Source organism: Biomphalaria glabrata, chromosome 5, assembly GCF_947242115.1.
Source record: "Biomphalaria glabrata chromosome 5, xgBioGlab47.1, whole genome shotgun sequence".
Classification (NCBI taxonomy): domain Eukaryota; kingdom Metazoa; phylum Mollusca; class Gastropoda; family Planorbidae; genus Biomphalaria; species Biomphalaria glabrata.
The window spans coordinates 21,840,077-21,867,057 of NC_074715.1; the positions used below are offsets into that span (position 1 = coordinate 21,840,077).

The 26,981-nt window shown below is 33.9% G+C and overlaps 2 protein-coding genes across 14 annotated transcripts in view; one reads left to right on the top strand and one right to left on the bottom strand.

Moving 5' to 3' along the window:
- The first annotated feature begins 3,286 nt into the window (after positions 1–3,286).
- LOC106068933 (phosphatidylinositol 3-kinase regulatory subunit gamma-like) lies at positions 3,287–18,974 on the top strand. 10 transcript variants are annotated; one of them, XM_056030229.1, is made up of 10 exons: positions 3,299–3,395; positions 6,919–7,269; positions 7,531–8,061; positions 8,800–8,892; positions 9,794–9,968; positions 11,082–11,210; positions 12,563–12,699; positions 14,791–14,967; positions 17,226–17,429; positions 18,060–18,974. In XM_056030229.1, exons 3-10 carry the CDS (start codon positions 7,559–7,561, stop codon positions 18,322–18,324), a joined length of 1,683 nt encoding a protein of 560 aa, XP_055886204.1. In that variant the 5' UTR covers positions 3,299–3,395; positions 6,919–7,269; positions 7,531–7,558; the 3' UTR covers positions 18,325–18,974. The 10 variants fall into 10 exon arrangements, with proteins under 10 accessions (XP_055886208.1, XP_055886204.1, XP_055886207.1 ...); XM_056030232.1 differs by having other exon boundaries at positions 3,377–3,395; positions 7,202–7,269; XM_056030230.1 differs by lacking the exon at positions 3,299–3,395 and adding an exon at positions 3,426–3,607.
- Positions 18,975–22,229: 3,255 nt separating this feature from the next.
- The window catches only part of LOC106068934 (serine/threonine-protein kinase PLK1-like), a 37,468-nt gene continuing 32,716 nt past the window's right edge, over positions 22,230–26,981 (bottom strand). For all 4 annotated transcript variants that reach the window (XM_013228439.2, XM_013228440.2, XM_013228438.2 and 1 more), the window contains exon 15: positions 22,230–26,890. In XM_013228439.2, coding sequence (XP_013083893.1) covers positions 26,681–26,890 — 210 coding nt within the window. In that variant the 3' untranslated portion in view covers positions 22,230–26,680. The remainder of the gene's footprint in view (positions 26,891–26,981) is intronic.

A 26,981-nucleotide genomic window follows, 5' to 3' on the forward strand; every position in this document is an offset into this window, starting at 1 on the left:
GGAAAAGCTTCAGCACAAGATTCGTTCGAACTATGGGCAGCTTCCATTGTCTCTTCATCTGTCTCTTTCGGCTCCACAGGTCTGTACTCCCTGTTTTCAGATTGACAGGCAGCACCACATTCATCAGCATTGCCGTTGTCACTGCATATTTCTTCAAAGCTTTGGGTGGGTAGTAGTTCATTGTTTAACGATGGCGCAGCTCCTTTATCTTTCAAGTCTCTTTGGTCGTGCAGGGTTTCTTCCACCTCGTCCATCGTTTTGACCACGGGGCTCGTTACTTCTTTCACTGAGGTACCCATCTCTTTAAACTCTCTACAGATGTCCTCGGTGTACTTCTTCAGTGTCACACTCATAGCCCGAATGAACTCTCCAAAATCTGGTGCGACTTCAAACAGATACGTGTCTGGATCTTCCTCTTCTTCAACTATACATTCTCGGAGGCGTGCTTGTAAGGTTTCTTTATTTCCGCTCGTTTTCAGATCTCGATCACGGAGTTCTTCCTTCAGTTCTCTAAATTCAAGTTCGTACAGCCGTTTCAGACGAGCCATAGTAGATCCGATCCAATCCGATTCCGATCCGATCCCACTTCTGACACCAGTTGTTACGAATCTCACTATCCAGGCTCTCTGCAAACTGCACCATACACCACCAACTTATAGAACTTGACAAGTCAGGGCTCCAAGATAACGTAAAGGTTTAATGTCCATAAATAACAGCCAATACTGTACAATTGGCAGCACGTAGAACAGTACAAATAGCTCTGCGATAACAAATATCAGTCCGCCGTATCAAGTCTTGCACTGGCCTCTCCGTCTCGTTCCGGGCTTGCACTGGGTTCAACAGTTCGGGACTGACTTCACACACTTGGGCTCGTTGTGTCGGACTCGATCACAGACCAAGATCAAGACGCCGTTCGTCTCAACTGTACTTGACAGTACTCCGCACTGAACCGTCGTAATGCTCTGTACAGAACCACACCGTTGAACTGTGCTGTAGTCGACCGTGCTCTGAACTCCTGTCGTGAACCCGCTTTCTGAACCTTCCTGACTGCGACACCTCCGCTCTTTATATAGGGTCCCTACTGGCCTTCTCGAACCGGACAGAACGCCGCTCGACGTTTCTAGGTGGTCAGATGACTACAACTCTCGTGACGCCCCTGAGCTCTGTTCACGTCGGCGATCCTTCCCGAACTCTCTTGTCGATACTCGTCTCGGCCGATCGTCGTAACTCGTCACGGTTGACCGCTCGTCTAGCGCTGGCCTGGGGCGATTTGCGTCGGCTGACTACACTCACACCACTACCCCCATCTGTGCCACCACCAGGTTTATAACAGTATTGTTGGTACTGCAGCTGGTATTAGCTTCATGTTTTTTTTCAAATCCCATTTCCACAGCAATGAAGTTGCTGAAACAGCTTCTCTCAAAATGGTTTGAGCATAAATAGGAATTAGCTAATGCCTTTGTAAAATATTTGCTCTTCAGACGAATAAATTTTTCCCATTTTCCCTTTAAAACTTCATCTCTTGGAAACAAATGAAAAGAGACACGAATTTCTGTGTCAGCATACTTGCTGATTTTATCTTTGTGATTGGAACTACTGCAACAAGCTGAAGATGTAAACATAGAGTTGAAGCTAGGTGCTGAAACAAATGATACATACATATATTAAACATAAATGAATAACAGCACCAGGGACCAAGTTTTTAAGAGAGAAAGTAGTGAATTAAAATGCTACGAAAATAAGGGCACGCGCCGACCGAGGCTCGAACCTGTGACACTGGATTCGACACCACCGCCTAGCGATAACGCACCAAGCGAAACTAGCCTCTAGAGTCCTAGACCATCGGAATGTCCAAAAAAAAACATTCTTCTGATCCAGAGTCATTTCGCCCGTATGCAAATTACCACCCCAGTGGTCAAAGGTCACAAGCTCCAGCTAGCCCCTCCCCCACCCTCGCAGCATCCGCAGCATAATATATGTATGTAACAAGCTGAAGAACAGTATTTCATTTTCTTCAAGTAGAAATAGAGGTTTAGATCTAGAATATTATTTAATTATTTATAAACAATGACCGATTATAAATCAACGTGGAGACTAGATCTAGCTGTGAAGCGTAACAATAAATGCGATCCGATAGGTCTAGATCTAAATTTAGCCAGCACCCTCGTGACGTCACGTTTTTAAAAACTAAAAACATCTCGCAGAATCCCGTTTTTTTGGGGGCGTGGACAATTTTCTGTCTAATTTATTAAATATAAAATTTTCCGAGCATTTAAATAAAAAATGATATAATGTTTACTATTACAACTTTTTACGCAGAATTTAAATATGTCAATAACTAAAATTTGAAAAACTATCGGAGTTTCCCTTTAATGATATTAATATGTGTATAAATGTTTAAAAGAAGTGCAGAATTCATTTTCACAGGGTTCCCCCACCACTCTGAGTTTAGGATTTCAGGAGATTTCCAAGAGTTTTCCAGTAGAAAATATTCGATTTCAGGATCGGAAAAAACGCGAATTATATATTTAGTAATGAATATAAGAGTTACCATATAATATACATGTATAAAATTACAAGATCTCTCCCGAGCCTTTCGTCTCCATGCCCGAAACCCAAGCTGTTGTAGATCTGTCTCCATACATCACCAATCTATCGCATTCGGGATCTGCCTTTGGGTCAATCAGCGTGTGGGGGTGGGGGTGGGTGGAGATCGAGTTGAAGGTGATTAAGTGCACTGAACATAAGTTCTTTAAAAAAAAAAAATAGTCGCAGTAACGATTCGAGAGTTTATGAAATGGAGAGTAGTACGACGTGGACTAGCCTATAGGGAGGTGGCGAGATAGAATTTTGTAGTTTTTTTTCTTTCTTTTAAGAAAAAAAATTGATCGGAAGTTTCGTAGGCTATATAGACATCAGTTCCAAGCAGAGAAAGGAGATGTGGAGCACGAGAAAGTGAAAACAAATTTAGGCCTAATGCCACAAGGAGGACAATAGTTATAATGCTTCATGGAAGAAGTTAGATGACAGAACTAATTGAAGCATAATTTCCTATATTTTATCATGCTATTTCGCTATTTTTTACGGCCTTTCGCTCATTATGACTCCCCAGAAAATTGCGTTCGCTGATTAGGTCCGACCCCTACCGCAAGTTGACTTTAATTATAAATTTAATAGCTGATATGAAAAAAAAAGAGTCAAATTTAGTTTTATCAGATGTTTTCATTTTTTTAATAAGTTAAACTATTGCGGAGTTATAAATTCTAAACTAAAAACTGGCACAAAAACGTTCGCTATTGGTCCTTTCCCATAGATCTAGATTATTAAATCTAGATTTTATCAGCTGTACTCTATACTGGTTAAACTGGTTATTTCGTATATGGCTATGCCCTATGGTATTACTATTAGACTAGTTTAGATAGATCTAGATTTAGATTACAAATTACATCTATGTATATATATCATCTAGGTCTAGTCTCTAGTCTAGATCTTGACAACTTTTGGTCAGACTCTAGCCTCTAGCAACACTTCCCAACAATCACACGCTAGCGGCTAAACTAGCCTAAACTTAAACGCCGTCGCATCGTCGGTGCAGAACAGCTCAGTCGTAATTTTAATTTATAATGATAATCATAACATTAAGTGATTAACATTAGTCTTTAGTATAGTTCCATGTTTAGATTAACAGTAATTATATAGACAAAGAGGTCTATATATAGATCTAGACAATCTAGTACTAGTATAACTATAGACTATACACTATAGGTACTTTGATAAAAAATTCATTTTAAAAATTAGATTTATTCACTGTATTGTAATGAAACTAATATAGATCTACTATTCTAGTAAGATAGAGCTTTTTGAACAGAGTTTATTGATACCTCATTTATGTTTCTAAGTTAACTAGAACAGAAGGTATTACAATTTTAGTGTCGAAAATTTTGCCTTAAAAAAAAAATTTGTGACCAAAACACAGAAATTTTACAATGAGAATGAGTGCTATAACTTTTTAACCCTTAAAGATCATCGTCATCACTTCTTTGAGTTCCTCATGGAACATAGGGCCTCGACAAAAACACGCCACTCTCCACTGTCTCTTGCTAGTTTTTTCATGGTTTCCCAGCTCTTCCCGGTCTTCTCTGCTTCTTCAAATACACTGCGTCGCCATGTTCTTTTTGGTCTTCCTCTGCGTCTTGTCTTGATTCTGGGGGTTCCACTCTAAGGCCTGCCTAGCTCTGTTGCTGGTATCTTTTCTAAGGGTGTGACCAATCCATCTCCACTTCCTCTCTAAGATCTGCACTTCTATATTTTTCTGTCCACACATCTCCCACAGTTTTTTTTTTTTCTACTTTGTCATACCAGTGTATTTTTAGGATATTTCTCAGGCATCTGTTGATGAAGGTCTGTATTTTTTTTGTTGTGGCTTCAGTTGTTCTCCATGTTTCAGAACCATACAGTAGGACAGCCTTGACATTAGAGTTAAAGATTCTTAGTTTAGTCTTGTTTGAGATGTGAGGAGATTTCCAGGTTGGTTTTAGCTATTTAAATGTCTGACGTGCTAGATTTATACAGTGTTTAATGTCTTCATCTGTTCCACCTGATATACTGACTATACTCCCAAGGTATATAAAATTTTCTACTTGGTCTATTGTCTGAGAATCCACTACTATGTCTCCAATTTGTTTATCGTTTACTTTAAGTACTTTAGTTTTTTGTTGGTTTATTTTGAGGCCTATTCTTTTTCCTACTTCGCTTAAAGCTGTGACCTTTTCTTGCATATCCTGTAGTCAGTTTGATAATAGGGCTATGTCATCAACGAATTCCAGATCTTCCAGCTTTTGTGTGAGAGTCCGCTGGATTCCTTTCCCTGCGTTAGAGTAGGCTTCTTTTGTGACCCAATCCAATACTAGAAGGAACAGGAGTGGTGAAAGAAGACATCCCTGTTTGGCTCCTGTTGTGACTGGAAATTCCTCTGTCAGCTTGCCACAGTGGGTTACTTGGCAGGTGAAACCATCATAAAGGTTCTTGATTATGGTTATTATTTTATTGGGGATCCCATAATGTCTCATTACAGTCCAGATAGATTCTCTGTCGACACTATCAAAAGCTTTTTCAAAGTCGACAAAAGTTGCATAGAGAGGAGATTGCCATTCGACACATTGTTCTACAATTATTCTGAGTGTAGCTATTTGGTCAGCACAAGATCTCCCTTTTCTGAATCCGGCCTGTTCTTCCCTTAGATTAATAAAATCTTACAGATAAATGAATAAAATTTTCATCAGCAATGCATGAATATGTCCTGATATTTTTCCTAATTTCAAACATGTGATAGACAGTAACAGAATTATTTTATTTGATATATTAAAAGTGGGGATACTTGTCAAAAAAAGAGATTGACAAAGAAGTACTTTTTCAGACTTGAAAGTCTGTAGCTTTTGAACCATATGAGATAATTGAATACAATTTTCAACTTAAATGCCTGATCCTCTGTTGATACTTACTTTATTTTTAAACCCTAGATAGTTTAGAAGAATTTTTTCAGGTACAGAAGATAAATTATGTCGGAAAAAAAAGCTACAAAAAAAAAGTACTTTTTCCTGGTTAAAAGGCTGTAACTTCTTAACTTTTAGAGTATTCTAGAGATACTTAATCTACTGTATTAGATCATTAAGATCTAGATCTAGAAAAATCTACTAGATCTATAATTTCATATAGACAAGTGATAGTTCTAAATCTAAGATCATTATGCATTCAGAAAGCTAAAAATATATTGATAAAAATATTTCTAATTGCACAGATTTATATTGTTAGTCTAGAACTATTACAAATGTAATCATAGTCATATGACTGATCCATTTAGCTGGATCACCAAGTGTTCTTTAGTTGATGAAAGGATGCTCGACCTTTACTAATGCCAGTTCTGGCATCTGTTCCTGTTCCTAGTTCTTAGACAAACACAAATACAGGTCAGCCTCTAAGACAGTTCCATTACCTTAGCTTCCTCTGTTAACACCATAAAATTGCATCTTTGTTTCATCCAGAATAGTGCTCAAGAAAGTGTGTACTTTCTGTGTATAGATGATAGTGTGCAGGGAAGTTGTAAGATTGCTTCTTCTGAACTGAGTCTGCTTCATTACATTGAGAGTTGAGGTCAATTTAGTGGAAGCCACTGTCAGCTTGGATTGAGACATTCATGTTTCACTCTGCTCATGTTGCTTTCTTTCAGTTGGCCTTTCTTCCTTCCAGGTGATGTAGCTGTCACATTCCCTTCTGTAGTTATCAGCCACTTAATATATAGAGAGTCTATACCAGGGGTGGCGAACCTATGGCCCATGCACCAAAAGTGGCACATTGCACAATTACAAGTGGCACATTGTACGCCAAGAAAAAGAATCAAATGTTCGCAAAAAAAAAATGATTTAAACTGATTTCTAGAAACAAAGTTCCACAGGAATTTAATTTAGTAGCTTTAAGACTCCCAAATGGACTGAAATGTTTATAAAACTAATAAGACCAAATAACACATAACATGTTGGTTTAATCCAATTGTTAGCATCAGATTATTTCTGTGTGCATATGTATGCTATTTACTTTTCGTTAGCCTTGGACATTTTTTGTTACCTATTAAAGCTTTTCTTTATTAGAAAAAAAATGATGGTTATCTCAACATTTTTGAAGAATTTATTGGTCTTAATTCACTCTAAGGAAAATCCCAAAAAACAAAGCTTATATCAACTTACTTTGTCTTTCTGGTAAAAAGTTTGTACACGTTATTGCTCCGACACCCAATCTCGGATCAAGCTGAAATTTTGCACAACTATTTATTTTACCTGACAACACAAGAATCAATAAAAAAATTAACCAATTAGTTAATTAACTATTGGTGATAAATTATTTTGTTTGTATCTCAAACAACAGAAAGAAATTGTACTTGACTGAAGTACTGAATTAGTCACCTTTATAGATCATCACCTGAGGCTTAGTGAACACAAACATGAAATAGAAACAATAGATAACTATACGATCTTCCATGTTCATAGACTCTTAACTAGCAGAGTGGTTACTGCCTTGGCTTGAGAAGGCTTAATCCCACAAGTTCGAATTCAGGTTGTTCCCCTTTTTTAATAATAAAAATACATTTAAAAAGTGATAACCCAGATGCCCCATTCTTTCTCCCCCTACGCCTTTCCTACTGGTCCAGACAAGTGATAGGATTATAGCATATCGAGAAAGCCAAAAGCATGAAATTGGACTAAACAAAAACAACTGGTAAAAAAAATATTTCTAATCTCACAGATTTATTATTGTTAGTCTAGATCTATTACAAATTTAATTACATGGCTAATTGATACACTTAATATTTAATAAGCTTTTTTTTTTTAAAGAATTTTTTTTGTATTGGCTTTTTTTAAATGTGTATTTTTTTTAATGTTTTCCTTGTTCCCTTGTTCTATTTTTGTTTCTGATTTTATTTGAAGTTTTGACTATTTGAGTGTATGTGTTTTGTTTTTTTTGTTTTGTTTTTTTCAGCTTATAGTATGAAATAAGCAAGGCAAAAATGGATCATAAAAATGTCAATGGAATTCCTTACAGTAAAAATGGAAATGACTATGTTCTTCTTAATCATGTTAATAATAGCAAAAAGGATCCCACTGGAGCCATTGCTAGATCAATGCCTATTAACATAATCAACCCAAGTCCTAAAAAATATAGTAAGGGCTTGTATAATTTAAGCCCATTTACTAGTAGTATTAGTCAGAAAAGCTATTCCAGTCAAGCTAAATCTAGTGACTTCCTGATTGGTAGCTTCAGTCCAGATAAAACTAGCAGTAACAAGATTGCCAATTCCAGTCCAGTTAAAACTAGTAGTTACCAGACTGACATCACCAATCCTGACAGAACGAGTGCTGACACTAATGACAGCACCAGTCCAGTGGAAAAATGTACTGGCCCTCTTGCAAATCCAAACTACATTCCCCAAGGGCAATGTGTAACAATTGATGAACACAAATCTCAATCACACAAGCCTTCGGACCTTTATTACTGGGGTAATTTATCAAGGTAAGTTCTATTAGCTGTTCCATAAACAATCTGGTCAAAATCTATACAAGTGAAAAACACCACTTACTCTTTTGATTATTCATCACTAATTCTCCTACTTAGAGTATAATATATGTAAAATTTGTTAAGCTTGTTTGACATGTTCTTGGGTAACTAAGAAGTGGAAGGGCTTTTGCATTTATGTGTGGGTGAGAGAGTCCCTAATGAAAGAAGCCAAGCAACTGAAGAAGTTTGGATGTGATGTTGCAAGTCAGTGTTCAGGCCTTCTATTACGATTGGGCTCGATGTGGGTGAGGACTAAATTGTGATCCTTTTAGACTGTTATATGCGATGAATCTAGAAAAGGTGTGTCATCCTTCTCTGCTGCTAGAACTTTTTAGTCATAAAGTGCATGTTAGTAGGATTAACATAATTTGTTTTGTAAAAATCAATAGCAGTATACCAACTTTTAAACATTATAAAGCACTCTTCTCATCTTATCTAGTATATTTGAACAGATGTTCTGATACAACTGTTATGCCCATGTGTTAATCTATTTATTCTTGTTAAATTAAATAGAGATTGTGTGTCAGTGGCAAGCCACTGAGTGCTTATTAAGTTTCGCTAGAAAAGAATGAATACAATATCATGGCACTTTTTTTAAAATTGTTATTTCTAATTGACATTTTAACCACATATCAACTCATAATTGCTTGTCAGAATCACTGTATTCTATTTTTTTTTTTTTTTTTACAATAGGAGTGAGGCAGAAAACAAATTGAGAGGTTTACCAGATGGATCGTTTTTAGTTAGAAACTCCTCCATTGAAGGGGCCTACACTCTCACCTTCAGGTGAGTTTAGTTAAAACCTGACATCTGTGACTGTGCTTGGAAATAATTTGCTTGACTTGTGGTCTTCTCTTTTGATTGCACAGTATTTCAGAGATTTTTTTTACTTCTGCTGCTGTCACCTCAAGAACTGTTTTCATTAAGGCTTCTCAAGTCTTGTGTGGAAATTTATGTCCTGATATAACCTGGACTTAATATCCATAGTTTATTTTACTGGAAGTGTGTTTAATGCTTTCAGATGATTCCAACTAGGTGCCTTCCTGACTTTGTTAATTCATAATATCTGAGTACCTTCCTGAATTCCATAATCATATGTAGTATCTACTTTAGCCTGAGGTAATTTTAATTAAAAATGAGATTTAATTTTAACTCCTCAAATTCTGCTTGCAGCTTTGATCTTTGTTCAATCTCAACAAAAATGATTTATCTCAAACATCTCTCCTAAATGGTTTTGGATATAGAATTCTCACCTCCATATCATAAATGCAACACTTGACAACACTGTTTTGATGAAAATAGAACAAGAGGCTTTTTCTACTCAAAATATTTAGCTTTAAAAATGTCACAAGCAATTCAAATTAAATGGCTGGGGAGGACATGAAGAAAGAACTGACCTTGCAGTATTCAATTGCTAGGCTGTGTGTTAGCACTGTACCTATTAAAGTGCTAAACTGGGAATCCTTGACCTCTTTTTATTCTGATAAAGGCTAGTTAGCTTTTTCTATACTCCTACTGATGGATGGGCTTAATAAAAGTATTCATCTTTGAAAGCAGTTTGAGTTGGTAACAAATCTTAAGGTTAGGGGAGAAAATGGCCCATCCATTAGAATTTCTTATAAATATTTTCATAAATCAAAAGTTTTTATTTACTGTTGTCTATAAATGAGCATCTTCTGTTTTAAAGGCATCAAGGTCAATGTAAGAGCCTCAGGATCTGGTGTCAAGACAATCTCTATGGAATTAAAAAAGACAAGTGCACATTTGACTCATTGACAGAGCTCGTCTATAACTATGGAGTTTTCAGTCTGAAATCATTTAATCCTTCATTGGATGTTTTTCTGTTGCACCCTGTTATCAAGGTCTGTCTAATTGTTTCGATTTATACATTCATACAAAATAAACTATAATATAAAGTCATAATTTATTTGGCACCCAAACTGGGATGTTTTTTTTATATAGAAATATGCAGAAACTTAACTATATTTGAAAGATAGTTCATGATCAGTTATTGTGAGGGCCTTACAAAAGATCATTTGGTAATGCTTCTTATTGTGTAGGACATTTCTTTTTACATTTTAATTACCCCAGGCAAGTGATTTGGGCCTTGAGCTACTGAAATCTAACAAATCATTAGCCCAGCTAGTAACTTAAGTGATAAGATGAATTTATAATTAGTCATCAAGTAGATAATGTACTAACCATTGGTGTAAAGATTCATCATTTTTGTGTATTAAAAGTAAATTATAAATATTATCATTTATCAGTGGTAAAGCGCTTGGCTTTTGAATTGAGGGGTCTTGGGATTAAATCTCGGTGAAGAAGGTATTTGGAGTTTCAGGATTTTTAAGATGCCCACCAGTCCACCCAACTCTAACGGATACTTGACTTTAGTTGGGGAAAATAAAGGTCACTAGTAATCTTCCATAGAAACAAGTGACCTATAGATCATATGGTCTGAAAAGTTTTTTTTTAGTTTTTACTATTTTTACAAAGCTTATATCAACTCACTCTGTCTATCTGGTAAAAAGTTTGTACATGTTATTTCTCTCACACCCTATCTCGGATCAAGCTGAAATTTTGCACAATTATTTCTTTTGTCTGACAATAGAAGAATCAATTTTAAAAAATTAACCAATTAGTTAATTAATTAACTATTAGTAATTAATTATTTTGTTTGGTATCTTGAACAAGGGTAAGAAATTGTACTTGACTGAATTGGTGGCATAAGCTGAATTAGTACCCTTTATAGGTTGCCGCTTTAAAATAAATTTGAAACAAACAATACATAACTTTACAATCTTCTATAGTCATAAGGACCTCACTAGTAGATTGGTTATCCTGTTTGCTTGAGGTGTAAGCCATGAGTTCAAATTCAGGTTGTTGTTTTTTTTTGTTTTTTTTTTAATGTAAATGTTTAAAAACGTATTAGCTTTGTTTGTTAAAAATTTTTAAAAATGTTTTTCTTATTCCAGAAAAAAGGTTTTAGGTCAGCTGTATCCAAATATGAGGCTCTGAAACTTGTCTGGAAACTCTCTAAACGACGACAGGAAGAAAGAAAAAAACATGATGATCTAGTTCTGAGACATAATGAACTTGTACAAGTAGATTACAAAATAAGGAAATAGTAGAATTATATTATCTTAGTAATTGAAGCTTATTTAGCATATGACATAATCAAGCATGGATTTTAACAAGTAAAGAAAGCATTTTAAAATATGAATGCCTATTCAAATTTATTTACACAATATAACTAGTTAAAAAAATATCCATTAGTAGCATATATTGATGGCTGCCTGGACGTGAGGTTTGAGCGCTAAACTGTCTTTTAGTCATTTCGATGGTCGTACCCTGCCCACTGCCATACCCCATTGTCCTGAGGGACGTTTGGACTAGGGAGTAGATTATCTTCAAAATCTAAATGAACATCTAAAACAAAAAAAAACAAGGTTACTAAGAAAGTTTGTGTGGAAACACAAACTCAAAATCGGCCCCCGAAGTGGTCCACCCAGGCAGGTAAAAGGCAGGTTTCAATATTTTCAGAAAGAATATCAGAATGAAATTCTATCAAAGGCAAATGACAGAAGAATGAAGAAAGAAGGTTGACAGATGTTGTGTGGTGCCCCAACGGTCCAGCAGACCAAGGGATAGGTGAAAGTGAAGGTGAAGTTAAATGTGAACTTGGCCTTACTGATTTCATTTAATGGTTATCTTATTGATCTAATTGTTTTGTATAGTGTCAATCTCTTATTAAAAGCCTCATGAAAAAAAACATTTTGTAAAAAAAAAATCTAAAAATCCTTAATTAAGTAGCTTAGACGTGCCATGCTGCCCTGCAGTTCATGCGATAATATGAAAAACTACTTATTAATTGTTTTAAATTATGTTCCACTTAAATGCATATTAAATAGATTTTTTTCTCTTGAAAAAAATTGTAAAAGTAAAATTTTTCACTTTCAGAAAAGAAAAATGTAGCCATTGCATCAGAACTTTCAAAGGTTTAAAATATCATGTTGGATTTTCAATATCTTTGCTAGTTTACAGGATCTAAACTGGACAGACAGACATTACTCAGAAAACTAATAGCGTCTATTCCCCTTTCAGGGCCACTAAAAACAATATTTAGATTATTAGTTAATTATTTACAGTAATTGTGTAAATTCCCATCAAATATGTCAGCTTTCTTCCCCTTTAGGTTAGGGTTGGTAGAGTGATGATTTGTACCCCTTGTCAGTACTTGACATAACCTTCTCTCTGTTCCCCAGCTTTCCACTATTTTGTTTTCAGTTCACAATTCTTCTCTAGGTTTTATTATTGATTCATTACTGGAACCATTCCCAAACACTTTCTGGAGATAAACTTTTCATTTGTAAGGGAAATTTTAAAATTAATGATAGTCAAGAATATTTCTTTTTTTTTTTAACTGTAATAAATTATTGTTTTATCGTGCACTTAGAAAAAAAGTTTGCTGACACTGGAACTCAAGGCTCAGAAAGTAGGTCAAGAAATGTTTGAAACCATCACCTCACGTGCTGATCAACTCTTGGAGGAACTTGATGAGATAGAGGCTGCTGATGAAAACAAGAGAAAAATGTAAACATTTTGTTGATAGCCAATTTAGATATTGAGGGACTTCAATGTGTTAGACAAATAGTTATCCAAATTAATGGAAATAATATTCAAAAATTAACTATTCTACTTACTAATAAACATTGCTAAAAGTCAGTCATTCAATAACTAATGAACATGCTAACCTAAGGAGTTCTCTTAACATCTGATTAGCACTATTTGTTATGTTGTCTTAAAGGTTGCTAGTAAGATAAGTTACATCTAGTTATACAATTCTTTCACACCCTGACAGAATTATTCATTTTGCACATTCTTAATGCACTACCAAACAATGATATAACTTTTTTTTGTTAGTAAATAATAATTTAGTAAAGAATTAAAACAGAATGTGTGCCCATTTTATATAACAAATTTTTTCAAGACAAAAGTTAATTTAATTTAGAATTAGAAAACTGTTAATGAAAACTTACTGAATGTGGAGAAGTTTCCTGTATCTAGAGTCTAGATCTAGAAAATAGTTTATGATCCAAATAAAAAGATATTTTGGTTTTCACAAAATTTTATAACACATTTAAAATGTTAAGTGGAAATTATGAGCTTACTACCATCATTAGATCTAGAGTAAAGTGCGAAGTGAGTGAATTAAGCCTGCTGGTAACCATTTTTAGGTTTGAATTTGTATAGCTCCGTAACGGTCTTACCTATGAAAAAACTGATGGTATCTATGAATTCCTCATCCTTTTGTCTATAGAAATAGACATGATTAATGTATCACTACGCTTATTTAAAATAAAAAGAGGTGTAAGTTGGATATTGTCAAATGTAATTTTCTCAATTGAATTTACCACTCAGAGCATCTCCACTCTTCTAACATGTTCAGTGGATAAGGGGGAAGTGGTGGGAGGTCTGATTGTAACCATACCTTTGAGACCATACCTAGTGCAGGTCCACTCTTCTAACAGGCTCAGTGCAAGTGATGTAACCGGCTTGACACTAGCTCCTGTTAAACAAAACAGGCTTTACCATACCTGGTTGATCGATAATTGTATACACTAGTATCACTCCTGTTAGACACAACAGTCTTTATTAGTCTAGTTTTAGTTCTCCCATGTTGAACGTTTCAGTGCGTAAAAATGACGTCACATATTTTTTTGTGTGGCATAGTACTTGTCGACTAATAATAATTGTTATCTACTATTCCTATCTAGAAAACTAGATTTGCATATTGATTTAATCTGCATTTTAAAATTATAAATATTTATTCTGATATTCTATAATACTCTGGTAGTTTTTTTATCAATAGAAAAAGAACTATGCTACTTGAATTTTCTAACATGCTAACGTATCGCCATAAATCTAGAAAAACCTTAATAAAAAAATTCAAGACTCAATGCACAACATATTTTATATATCTTTCCTTATGTGTCTATATGCCAAATATAAAACCTTTTTGAGCTGATGAGTCATCAGACTTAAAAATAGCCCTAAGCCCATGACCCATTTCCTTCACTACCGGGAGTTAAAAAAAAATTCCACACCTCTTGAGTTTGACCTTATCATGAACTTTCCCTTTACAAGAAAAAGGAAGCAACCTGTGTTGTAAGTGAGGAAAAAGGTGCAAGAAATATAGCAGTCCTTTTGTAATCTTTCAAATAAATAAGTTTTAGTAACAAAAAGTGAGCCAATCGAGCCATGTCATTACCATTGGGAAAATCTATCTGAAGAAAAAGTATATAAAATTGAAGCATTCCACTTGTAAAAACATCATTTCTCTATGAAAACATTTTGAAATGGAAAAATCTGATGCATTGCGAAAACTATTCAAGATTAAATTTTAATCAATAAAACAAATTTTGGGAGGAAAGAAAATGAAACAGATTACTTTTAACGGATGGAAAATGGGTTAGTTGAATTGATTGAAAAGATGAATTCTAATCATTGATGGTATTAATGCTTAGGAAGGAGAGAAAAAGTTAAAATCAGTGTGCTGTTACATCATATAAAAGCAATCTTATGAAGATGAATTCTTATTAGATTGAACATGAAATATAGTTTTATGGTTTACACTTCTGTGCGTGGACATTATTAAGTCATGTGTTGTTGTTTAATTTTCAGGTTACAAGAAAATACAGCTCTGGTCCTACTAAAGCATGCAGCCATTGTGGAACGCATCAAAGTACTTGAAGAGGAAATTCAACAAAGGGACAAAGAGATTTCCAACAGTGCTCGTGAGTTAAATCAACAACTTGCCGCAATGACGGAGACACATGAGGATTGTGAATATATACAGGAGTAAGTTATTTAGTTTCTTGTAGCTCATCAGTTGGCTGGCTATAAGTTGAAGGGACTAGTTAGTTTCTTGTAGCTCATCAGTTGGATGACTGCCTGGTCCTGCAGTATTGTCCCTGGACTGTTGTTTAGAATTTATGGATGGTCCCAGGCTCATACCTGCCTGCTGCCATCTCTGTTCTCCTGTGGGAGGTTTGGACTAGAAAGTAAATTATCTTTAACTCTTTCTACCAATTTTTTTATTTTTCTTCACACTATGATGTATTACGTATAGGCTTCACTAGTTTCTCATTGTTATTATCACATTGTTATGTGGTGTATGAATTGAGGTTGCCAGAGAAATACTAGCAGAATGTTTGTTTCCCTCAATGGCTTCTGGAAGTTTCTAGTTTCTAAAGAGTAATGTAGGGGAGATAATTGATTTTTTTCAGAAGTTTTGACAACTTTCAATTTCTGACTTGGGACCAACTATAAATAGAGGTTGATGTATCAGGGCTCTAATAAGTTTATTGATTCTATAAGCTTCAAGCTTCACGTTCAATCTGCTTCTGTGGAGGAATTTAAAAATTTGAAATGTATTAATGAACACAGTTCTTTTCCAATACTAGTGAAGAAATAGTTAGAATCCCCTGCATACTATTGGATTTAACTTCTGAAAATACATTTTCACCACCCAACATTTGTAACATATTTGATATGGCTCCCTTGTGTCTCGGAAGACAATAGACGCGCCCAGGTGAGTCACTGGCTTTGGTTTTGTCTTGAGACAGGGCAGAATCTGGTGTGACTGATCTAGCCAATTCTGGAGCTGCAGAGTTTGCCACAGTTCGTGCATGCATATGCATCTGACAGGGCAGCTTTTTCTTCTTTCTCTTGACTGATGCAGCTTCGTTTCTCTTGCACTCTGCGAAGTTTGTACTAGCATGTACAATCTGTCTCCATGCAGTCCGGCCTTGGGCTATCTCCTCCCACATACTTTGTTCGATGCCCTTGGTTCTCATGTCTCGCTTACAGACATCTCTGTAGGTTAGTTTTGGGTTGCCGTTGGGTCGTAACATACATAAATACTTAACAATGACTACTTATTGTTTTCTTTCTTACACCAAGATGTTTTGATTATAGCTTATATCATAATGACTGGTTATAAAAAAAAATTTAAATGAATTCCTACTTTATGTTCAAATAATATTGTAAACTACATGTACATATTCACTTAGATATATATTGATAAAGGCAAGATTGTGAGTCTGACGGTTGCTTGGGGATGGCCATATGCAAAAGTGATGTTACTGAAACTCAGTAATAAGAATAATACAATATAATTGTTAGTTCTCCTAAGTTGTATAGATGAAACACAGGCCTTTAATCATAAATAAAAAAATAATAAAATAAAAATAATTTCTAATCTCAGTTTTTGTTTTTTTTTAACCAAAATAAAACAGTCTTCTATATATTTACTCCTAGATTTTAGCCTCTGCATTTAGTATCCTGCAAGGATATTGAAATTCTAATGACAAAAAGTATTTAATTTTTACTATCAACTATCAAGTTACTTTTTATTTTTAGTCCATGAAGGAAGCTCCTACAACATAGTAAAATGCATATAACATTTTATTTCTATTTTTACTCTTGCAAATAAAATACTCTGAAAGACACAAAGATAAAGGCACATTCCTCATCCCATATGCTAGGACAAATTTGTACAAATACTCCTTCTTCCCTAGTGCTATTAGAGCATGGAATGGGTTGCCTGAGCTAGCCAGGAAAACCAGTGACTTGGCAGAATTTAAGTCATTGGTTAATATGCATGACTAAATGCATGACGCATAGGACGTAATCATCTTCTTTTTTGAAGTAACGTCTGTATTATATAAGATAAGATAAATAAACTCATTGTTTTTTTAATATATTTTGAAGAATCCACGATTTTCTAAATTCCTGTACAGTGTAGATTGACAGTCTTGCAGTTTTAGTGAATTGGATTTAAAGCATTGTTTAAATGAATGTTTTTAAAATATCCAAATAAATTATCTGTCATTTACTTTCAATGCAACAAAGTTCAAATAAATGTATAACTATTTGATTTAACCTGCTATGTCTATCATACATGTAGAGTATAAAACATTTACTAGGTACATTTAAAGGCTAGATCTTTTCCTTAACAATTTCTAAATTTTACAAGCTGGTTTAGTTATTAAGATTCACATCAGAGTTAAAATTGTGTGATATTTATGACTAAGTCAGATATTTGTACTATACAGTGAACTTATAGAATGTGGACTCCAGCCTGACCTTGTCTATTGCATTGTGGATGAGTTAGAGGGATATACCTTCCCAACAGAGCAGTGGCTAGTTGACTGTAATAGAGAAGAGTCTCATGCTCTCTTAATGGACAAAGATTCTGGAACCTTTTTGATTCGGCCAAAGTATGACAATCCAGAGAAACCTTATGTTTTATCTATTAGGTAGGTCTCTTTTTGTTTTTTAATTTGATTTATAATTAGTTTTACAAAATACAACTACTTAACAAACTAATTATAAACTAATTTCATAATACAAACATTTGCCTATGTTTCAATTTTATATTTAGAACTTATTAAATAGAACTGTTTTCTAAAAGCAGAAGTCTTTAAAACTAATTAGTGGTAGAAAAGTTGTCAACATAAATTGGCAAGTTGTCATTTGGATGTGACATGCTAATCAATGCCAAGAAAACTCATTAGATAGTATGTTCAAGTTTAATTGTAATGGAAGGATTTAAATAGTGGGAACACAAAGATTAGATTTGTTCCACTCATTTACTTTGGGTGGATTAGAAAAGTCCAAGCCATGCAGATGAAATGCTTTAGGAAACTACCAATAACCTGTGGTACACAAATCGTCCACCAGACTGCACTGGTGAACAATTTCTAAAATACCTGACATACAGCTTCAAAGTCACCTCTATAATGGGATATTCACTTCACTTCTATATCTGTGATGGTCCTAGTGTTATGTAATATGCTTTTGATACCTTTTGGTTAAAGATAAAACATTCTTGGGTAAACTCAGATAACACTAAAATTTAATATTTAACCTGTTCCTTTCATTTTTAGAAGTTGTGATCTAGATGGTTCCCAAGATGTGAAACACTGCTTCATCTGTCACCCAGAAGGAAGAGGCTATGGTTTCAGGGATGATGCAGCTGTTTTTGAATCTCTGGAGGAATTAGTTGAGAAACATACTCAGGCCCCCCTGAAAATTTATTTTGCAAATTTACAGACTTGTTTAGCATTTCCAGTGTTTGGTTCCCAGGCCCAAGAAGTGGCAGAGTTTGAGGGAGATATGGAGGAGTTACCTGATTCACCTGAAGCAGATTAAGCACAAAGATATATATGACGTTGAAGTTACACAAAGATGTATACAATGTTAAAGTTACTCATATTGTCCCTAAGTGTGCTGTATTGCAAATTGAGATCTGAAAGGTTGAAGTTGATATTTTTCACATAATACTGAAACCTTTTTTTTTTAAATATCTAATTTTATGTTTGTTATCATATTACTACTACTAAAACATCCTTCATTCGAGGAGCAACTATGGCTCATCTCAATGAAATGAGATGAATGCCTGGGCATTAGCTTTGTCAGAACAATGTTGCTCTCACAGCAGTTTCCCTTACAAACTGCCTAAGGGTCGCCAGCTCCTGATTTTACCTCAGGGTGATTCCTGAAGCCAATCCAATGTTTGGTTATAGCTGCAAGGCAGCAGAGATTTGTCATAATGCACTCAGCTTTTCAAACTTGTATCAGATCTTGACAAATGTCAACATTGTTTTGCCTACCATGTTTCAGTGACACTATAGAAAGTGTTCTTATACAAGTAGAATTTTTTTTTTATTTTGACATGTACTTCCTTGTCCAAATGAGTTTTTATTCTTGCATTGTGCCTAAATATAATCATTTTTTTCTACATCTAATTAACTATTTGCTAATTTGGGAAACTATTTGCATAAAGTTTGTTTGCAATATTCCCTAAGAAGTATATTGTGTTGTGTATCTTTACATCTCATTTTATGATGAACTTTATTTTTGTTTATTTTTTCAATGTTACAATTTAAAAAGTTTTTTTTTAATTCTTTTGTACTTCAACAATTTTTGTTGTGAGTTAAAACATTGATCAAAAAATTTGAATCTTTATTTTGAAATGCAAATGGTGTTCAGTATTTTTTTGTCTACCACTGCCAAAATATAAATGTCTTCCAATCGTTTTTTTTTTTAAATAGAAATTACTATGTCATACACTTGACATTCTACAAACTCTCAATATTTTATGTCATACTGGTGTACTCAGCGCTGATCAAAGTATATCAAACTCCTTGGACTTGCTGGACATTTACCAAGTTTTCTTTTTATGGTATGGGTGTATTACTACTTTCTTTATGATTTGTCATGATCTCAGACTTAGCCTACACTAAGTGTATCTCTATGGGCATGTCCTAGCCTATTGTAAGTGTATCTCTATTGGCATGTCCTAGTCTCCACTTAGTGTATCTCTATGACCATGTTCCCAGAACAAAATTGCAACTTTAATCAAATTTCTTAATCCCAACATTTTGTCTTTCAATGTCTTGTTTATATTGAGTGGCATGAAGTTACAATCACCTTCTGTATTGACTGGTGTTATTTTTCATAAAATGTGGAGGAATATGCTTCTATTATGTAGAAATTTACAGTTCATTCTATTTGTTATTTGACAAGATTGGTCATTATGTTTTTTGGTAATCTGTTTAAATTTATTGTTTAATAAAGATTACTCTGTATAAGCCAAGAATCTGAGTTTGTTTTTGTATTGGCCCTTTATATTTGTTATTCAAGAAATAAATGGTCTATCTTCTATTGTTTGTTTTTTTAACATAGAACCTAAATAAGTCAACATTTTTCTTATTGCAGAGAAACTAAAATAATTTGTATTGATTCTATTTCTATTGCTTATAGTCAAAAGAATCTAAGATAGTAATCCTAGCTTATAGTCATAAAAGAACTTAAGATTGTAATCTTTTATTTTTTCAAATAGCATTAGTCCCACTTTTATAATGAGAAAATAAACTAACATCTTCTCTAGGGGTTAAGCTGAGACAAGCCAAAATAATCCAGTAACTTAACTATCAGTCTGATGTATTCTTATCCTACCATCAAAATTTGCTGATATGAAATACACTAGATCTAGAAGATCTATCTTGATAGTTTACTAAGAACAGCTACTGACAGGGAAAAATGGAGGGAGTAGGTCACAGCACCCCTACGATGAAAGTCAAGGGACAGATGATGAGTGGATGAAACAACTGCAAGATAAGTTTAGCTTTCAGATTGTAAATATTCCCTGGTAGTTAATACATCATCTGCTCTATTGATAGCAAGGTCTTATAATGGTACTTTACTAGATGCATAGAATGTTAATATTTGTTTTGATCCATTCAGAAATTTTAACCTATTTACCTACCTCATGGGCCTAGATCCTCACATGTATTTCTTATCAAAATTACATTATTGGTGGCATCTATGTCGAGGTACTCATTATTTCAAGCTGCTGAAGTTACCAGTCATAGAGCTTGCTGCAAATAAGGCTATTGGGGTAGGGGGGCTAGTTGTCTTTACAAAGCTCACTCTGTCTGGTACAAAATTTTATACCAATCCTAAAGCTTGCTGCAAATAAGGCTATTTGGGTGGGGGGGGGCCTGGTTGTTTTTACAAAGCTCACTCTGTCTGGTACAAAATTTTATACCAATTCTAGAGCTTGCTGCAAATAAGGCTATTGGGGGGGGGGGGGGGGGAGGGGCTGGTTGTTTTTACAAAACTCACTCTGGTACAAAGTTTTATACATTATTTCTCCCACTCAATTTCGGATCAAGGCAAAATGTTGCACAATTATTTCTTTTACATGACAACACAAGAATCAAAGTTTTTAAAAAATTAAACAATTATTATAGTTAATTAACTATTGGTAATTAATTATTTTGTTTGTTATCTTGAACAAGGGAAAGAAATCGTACTTAAAAGATGTAGTGGTATAAATTGAATTAGTCCCCTTGAATAGGCGTAAGCCCTGGGTGAACACATAAGCTTGTGTCAGTTTAATGAGGTGGTCTTATTAGCACTCCACAAGAAAAGTCTCTAAAGACCACTTGTTTGTACATGGTCAAATTAGAGCTAGTACATTTATGACACATGGTTTATCCTCTTAATTACTTGCTGTACAAAAATTCATGGGTTTGAAACCTTGCCAGATGTACCTGGTTCTTCCCTTCACTCAAGTTCTTTTCATTACTTTTCATGTCCCTAAGTGTCATGCTATTGTGTGTATCTTGCTGCTAATTTGATGACCATCTCTAGCCTTACTTTTCATGTCCCTGAGTGTCATGCTATTGTGTGTATCTTGCTGCTAATTTAATACCAATCTCTAGCCTTACTTTTCATGTTACTGAGTGTCATGCTATTGTGTGTATCTTGCTGCTAATTTAATACCAATCTAGCCTTACTTTTCATGTCCCTGAGTGTCATGCTATTGTGTGTATCTTGCTGCTAATTTAATACCAATCTCTAGCCTTACTTTTCATGTTACTGAGTGTCATGCTATTGTGTGTATCTTGCTGCTAATTTAATACCAATCTCTAGCATCTCATCTGTACTTGTTCAAATAAACTAAGACTAGTTGAGCCATGCACTATTAATATAATCATTTTGTTTTAAGTAAATTTTTAGTAACTCAATAAAGCCATTTGCTTTCTTTGGTCTTTGGCATTCTATTGAGAGATTTATAGCCAGTAATGATGTACATACATCTCTTCAAGAGATCAGGGAATGTTGTGCATAAGCAATGATGTCAGCCACATTAAAGATGGAATCATGAGAAGATGAGTTCTGTCACAAGGCATTTATCTAGTCAATTTTGTTTTAATTATCAAGTCGATATAGAAGTACATAAGAGAAGTATTTCCAAAGAGGTCCTCTCAACAAACTAAAGTCTCTAATTAACAACTTGTTGAAATTTAAAGACAATATACCAGGATGAAAGCCAGGACCTTCATAAAAATCCATTCATTAACAGATATATGTTCAAAAATATAATCAGAATTTCTTTTTTAGAATATAGTTATCAAATTCCAGTTGATGTAGTGATCAGTAAGAGATGGTAGGCCTACTGTTTGACACTAGTTGCATTTTTTCATTTTAAACAAAATACTTAAGGTCAAAGGTAAATAGATATATATATATAATAACTCATTGAAGATTGTTTTAACTTCTTTATTTGTATGTATTTCACAAAATAGTTAAAGTATTTATCTTCAACCTAAGCATTCTATATTATGATATATAGTAGACATGAAACAAAGGTGCATATATATTTATCAATGCAAATCAGCAGTAGTTGAAATTCAATATTCTTTCTGAAAGGACAAAAAAGGATGTATATGGTCGGGTACAGAAACAGAGGAATGATAAGTGACCAATATAATTTTGTAGGAAAAAAAAAAACAGACAGAGAATTACAATGTCTAGGAATGACTTTTAGTGCATTAATGTCAAGTCAACAAGAGCTCCCATACAGAAAAGTCTTTTTTTTTTTTTTTTATAGTCAAGGCTCTTTACAAAACCATTTTTATGTACCATACTATACTTGAACAATTAATAAAAAACTTCCATTTTAAATGTTTTTGTTTTATTTTAAAACCAAATAAATTGCTGCTTAGACAAAATGTGAACAAACAATTTGTTATATTGATTTCAAACCATGAGAAAAAAGTTATTTACATTTGCAAAGTTGCATAATCAACATTATTGTATTGGCATGATGTGAATTATTTCTTTGGGGTTCAGGCACTTCTGTCACACAACTTCTAACAATAGCATAGAACAAGGTTGGAAAAGGCCAAAGTATTTCAAATGGACTTTACCAACAGCAGTAAAGTTTTGTGTCAGCTGCTTACAATTATGTAGTCAACTGTGAGCATTGTATTTTTCTAACATGTTTGTAATACAGCCTAACATGCTGTAGAATACTTCAAGGATCTGGATGGGAAAAAAATCCTAGATATATTCCATAAAATGCAACATAAAATCTTTTTAGAGTTTACAGCATTCATCAATATCAAGTCACAGATTTATTCAGAGTAGATCCAACTTTGGGTTTCAGTTTTATTCAATGAAAAAAAAAATTTGTTCTATTTGTCCTATTTATTACTACACATAATTGATCAGATGTAAAACAATTAATACCAAACCCTATTGATGTAATGGATGACAGCTATCTATTCAATACAGACACACAAACTAGTAATATGTGAAGAAGTCCTATCATGACATAGAAGATAACAGCCAGAGGGATTAAATGTTCACAAAATAAATGGCACCTGTTCAGATATTTGAAACATTTTAGACATGTCAATCATTGATAAAAAAGAAAATGGCATGTGTATCATGACAAAGCATCTCTTAGCCACAGGCCTAACTGCCATACAATGAGTACATTCTAGAAGAACAATACTATATTTTGACCTCCACAAATTTCTAGTTGAAACATAAAAGGAAATAATAGCAGAGAAGTTCAGTCTATCCCAATACACAAGTTTTCTGGTATAAACATGTATACGCTGCATTGCATCTTTTATATCTTATGCTAAAGACAACAAACATTACATTCTTGTAAAAGGACAAAGTATTGGGTGATTATAGACCAACAAATTACTTGCATATATATGTCAGTATGTTATGCAAGACACAAAAACACACACACATAGATAACAAAATTTCACTTTTTTGTTTGGCTGTACAGTAACTGATAGCAGAAGAAAAAAACAAACTAGAGAGAGCTTTGATTGATCAACGAGTTGGACAAAATCAAGTAATTCCCTCAATTTTCTGCAGAACCAGAGGTAAGGAAATCTCTACCACAAAAGAATCAAGTGTGAATACAACCTGAAACCAAGCTGTAGAACAAACAATAAGCCAGAAAAGGGTTTAAAAAAAAGAATTAAAAAATCCCAAGCAAACAAAAAAAATGTTTAAAGCAACTTTTTCTCAATCTACTATGTACATAGCTGGAATATGTGCTCCTCACTAGAAAGTCTGTAGAATGTCAGTGCCTGGTTGGCTGTGTGAACTGTTTGAGCCATGTATTGCACTCAGTGTAATGAGGCTCAGGTGAAGACTAGAAGGTCAGAGCTTCTGGCCAGACTACAAATTGCTTCTCAACAATAATTGTTCATTTAGCATATTTACATAATGATGTCATATTGGATAGGTCTCTCCATTTCCCTTTGCATGTCATTAGGTGTGTAAGACTCAAAAAAACTATCTCAAAATTTCTCTAGTAAAAAAAAAGGGTTATGTGCATATACAAACATTTTGGTTAAAATTCTATTGAAATGAAAGGTTTTGAAAGCCTAAATTAAAAAATGTATTGATCCATTCAACCTAACGAGATTCCTGCCTCTATAAGTTAAACCAAACATGATCCAAAGAACTGTGTAAACGTGCTACAGGAGTGCTTAAACTAGTTCAATGAATGGTTACTCCAGTATCGAGGTTCAAGTACAAATGTACAATAATACAAATGTATAGAGAAGAATTATATTTATGAACATTTGTTGCTTTATTGTTAAACTGAAGTATAGCATTAGAAAAGATTACTTTTTTTTTTCATTCAATGATTTTAAATGAAATAATAAAGAATACATTTTGACACATGTATAGTGTTAAAATAATGATAGTTGATATATTATGTTACTATTGTAACATAGCCATAGAAAACACTTATACAGGTATTAAATAGTCCAACTAAATGCAAATTATTCTATAAAGAATTGTAGAGACAGGAAATGCTAATCAGGTTGGTTTTAAGACATGTGCAATGATAGTGTTTCAAAGTGCAGAATTAATGTCACGAATTGTTCTACAAACAAGCATGAACAAGCTGCTATTAAAAACAACAATTTATAATGAATGCCAACCCAATTCTTCTTGTGATTTAACACCATAATAAAAACATGTCAATTGTGAAGTGTTATAAATCCTAACAAGGTATTTGAAATAGAACTGCTTCATTTTATTTAGTATGAAGTTATCAAACAGGCACATTTTTGTTTTCAGTTTTCAGATCTTGCATACATTTTCAAGTTATTTTTTTTTATATTCATTATTGTATTAATATTGTTTATTAAACATGCAACTTCTCTATAAATAGAGAAAAATGTCTATTAAAAAGTCATTGACTATCTACTGCTTCAAGAAAAAGTTTCATCAATAACTTCAAAAGCTAGAGAGACCTCCAGGATGTAATCAAACAATATTCTATATGAACAACTTGAGATCATAAGGTCATGTTAAATATGGACAAAGCATGAAATCACCAAAACTTCTTGTGTGCTCTGGATCATCTGTACAGTGAAAGTTTACTTCAAAGGCATTGAATGGCCTGTACAAAACAGCTGGTAAGATATTTGGCATTTTTCAATGGATACTAAGAAGGAACAACATTTTAACTGATATTAACTTCTGTTGACTGTCTTAGAGCATTTAGTACAGTAGTAGATAGAAGATAGGTAGCTATAAGCTTGGACATGTCAGAGAGACATGAGATAAATCACCTAAAGCATCAGCATCTAAAGGTATCTGCATAGAATTGATTGTCAGGGATAGAAACAAAATAACACAACTTTAAATGTGGGCAGGGTAAGAGAGGTTGTAGAGAGGAATATCATTGGTTGTGGGAAGTAACTTCTAGATGAAACAAAGGGTTTATATGTGTCAAAGACTGTTAACCCAAGCCATACTAAAAATAGCATCTTGTTGTTAGGTCCTCTCTAAGATATATAGATATATACAGTTAATCATTTCAACATGTAGATAGTCTCAAAACAATAAAGAGATTTGAAAGAAGTTGATCTGATTGCCTAGCTGCAGCATAAAACCAACAAAACAATGCCACTAAATAATGTAATACAAAACGACACTAATGTAGTCTAAGGCACTTCAATTGCATACAAGAACAACTTGAAATATAAAGTTACATAAACATCATAGCATTATACATTATGTCTAACAATGTTTTCAGAATTTTGTCCAAAACTGAATAAAAATTCTGTTGTTTTTTTTGTACTTAATAGCATTAGACAAAAGCAATGATTTTTTAAAGATTATTTGTAAAAAGAAGATAAATGATATAAAAAATTCTCCTTAAAAATATGACTATATAACAGAAAACTTGGTCCTTGACTTCTAGGAATGGTACAACTTGTGCATAAACAACAACTTCAGCAAGGTGTGTCTCATCCTAATAAAACAACAATGCATGTCATTGGTCACTTCACATTCACAATAATGTCTAGTTATTACTTGAATCCAGAAAAACAACTTTAAAACAAACACCAATCTTTGATAGCAGCAATACAGCAATGAGTAAGTCTAAAATAGCACTTTGTCTAAACTAGTGGAGTAGATAATATTGTAGCTTCAAAGTCAACACACTCATTTGAACAAAGCCAATAGACAAGTCAACCTGACATAAAAAACAAAGCATCAAAAATCTTTCCCATGTTACAAAGCATAAAATGATCCTGTTTCAATATAGACAACATGCAATGCAGGTGAAAAGTAATGGTTCAAATTGTTTTGAGAAGTCATAAAAGTGTTGATTTTAGTTAGAAGGAGCGACTGGGTCGAAAATGATTTCCAAAAGTATTCAAATGTCAGCACCTTCAATATCAACCAAGTTTTTTAACATAGATTTGGCAAAAGTCATTCTCTCGTAAATGTCCAGGACAGATCCTTCCTGCCTTATATGTGCCAGGTTGTATGTGCGTGCCACACGCTCCTGATCAATGTAGGTCACTAGATAGTCCCCTCTGTTGGAGCTGAGGATAAGTTTGGTGTGGTCATCAAAGAAATTCACCTGAAAGAGAAAAGAAGGAACTCAATTCAGTCTATTAAGTTTCTAAGTTCAATCTGGAATTCCTTAACTTTTTACACCTCCATGACTTCAA

Excerpts from the sequence above, each read along its gene's own strand:
- LOC106068933 (XM_056030233.1), top strand. The coding sequence starts at position 7,559 with ATGGATCATAAAAATGTCAATGGAATTCCTTACAGTAAAAATGGAAAT. Across the intron at positions 11,211-12,562 it reads GACATAATGAACTTGTACAA|AAAAAAAGTTTGCTGACACT; the intron begins GTAGATTACAAA and ends TCGTGCACTTAG. Across the intron at positions 14,968-17,225 it reads GATTGTGAATATATACAGGA|TGAACTTATAGAATGTGGAC; the intron begins GTAAGTTATTTA and ends TGTACTATACAG.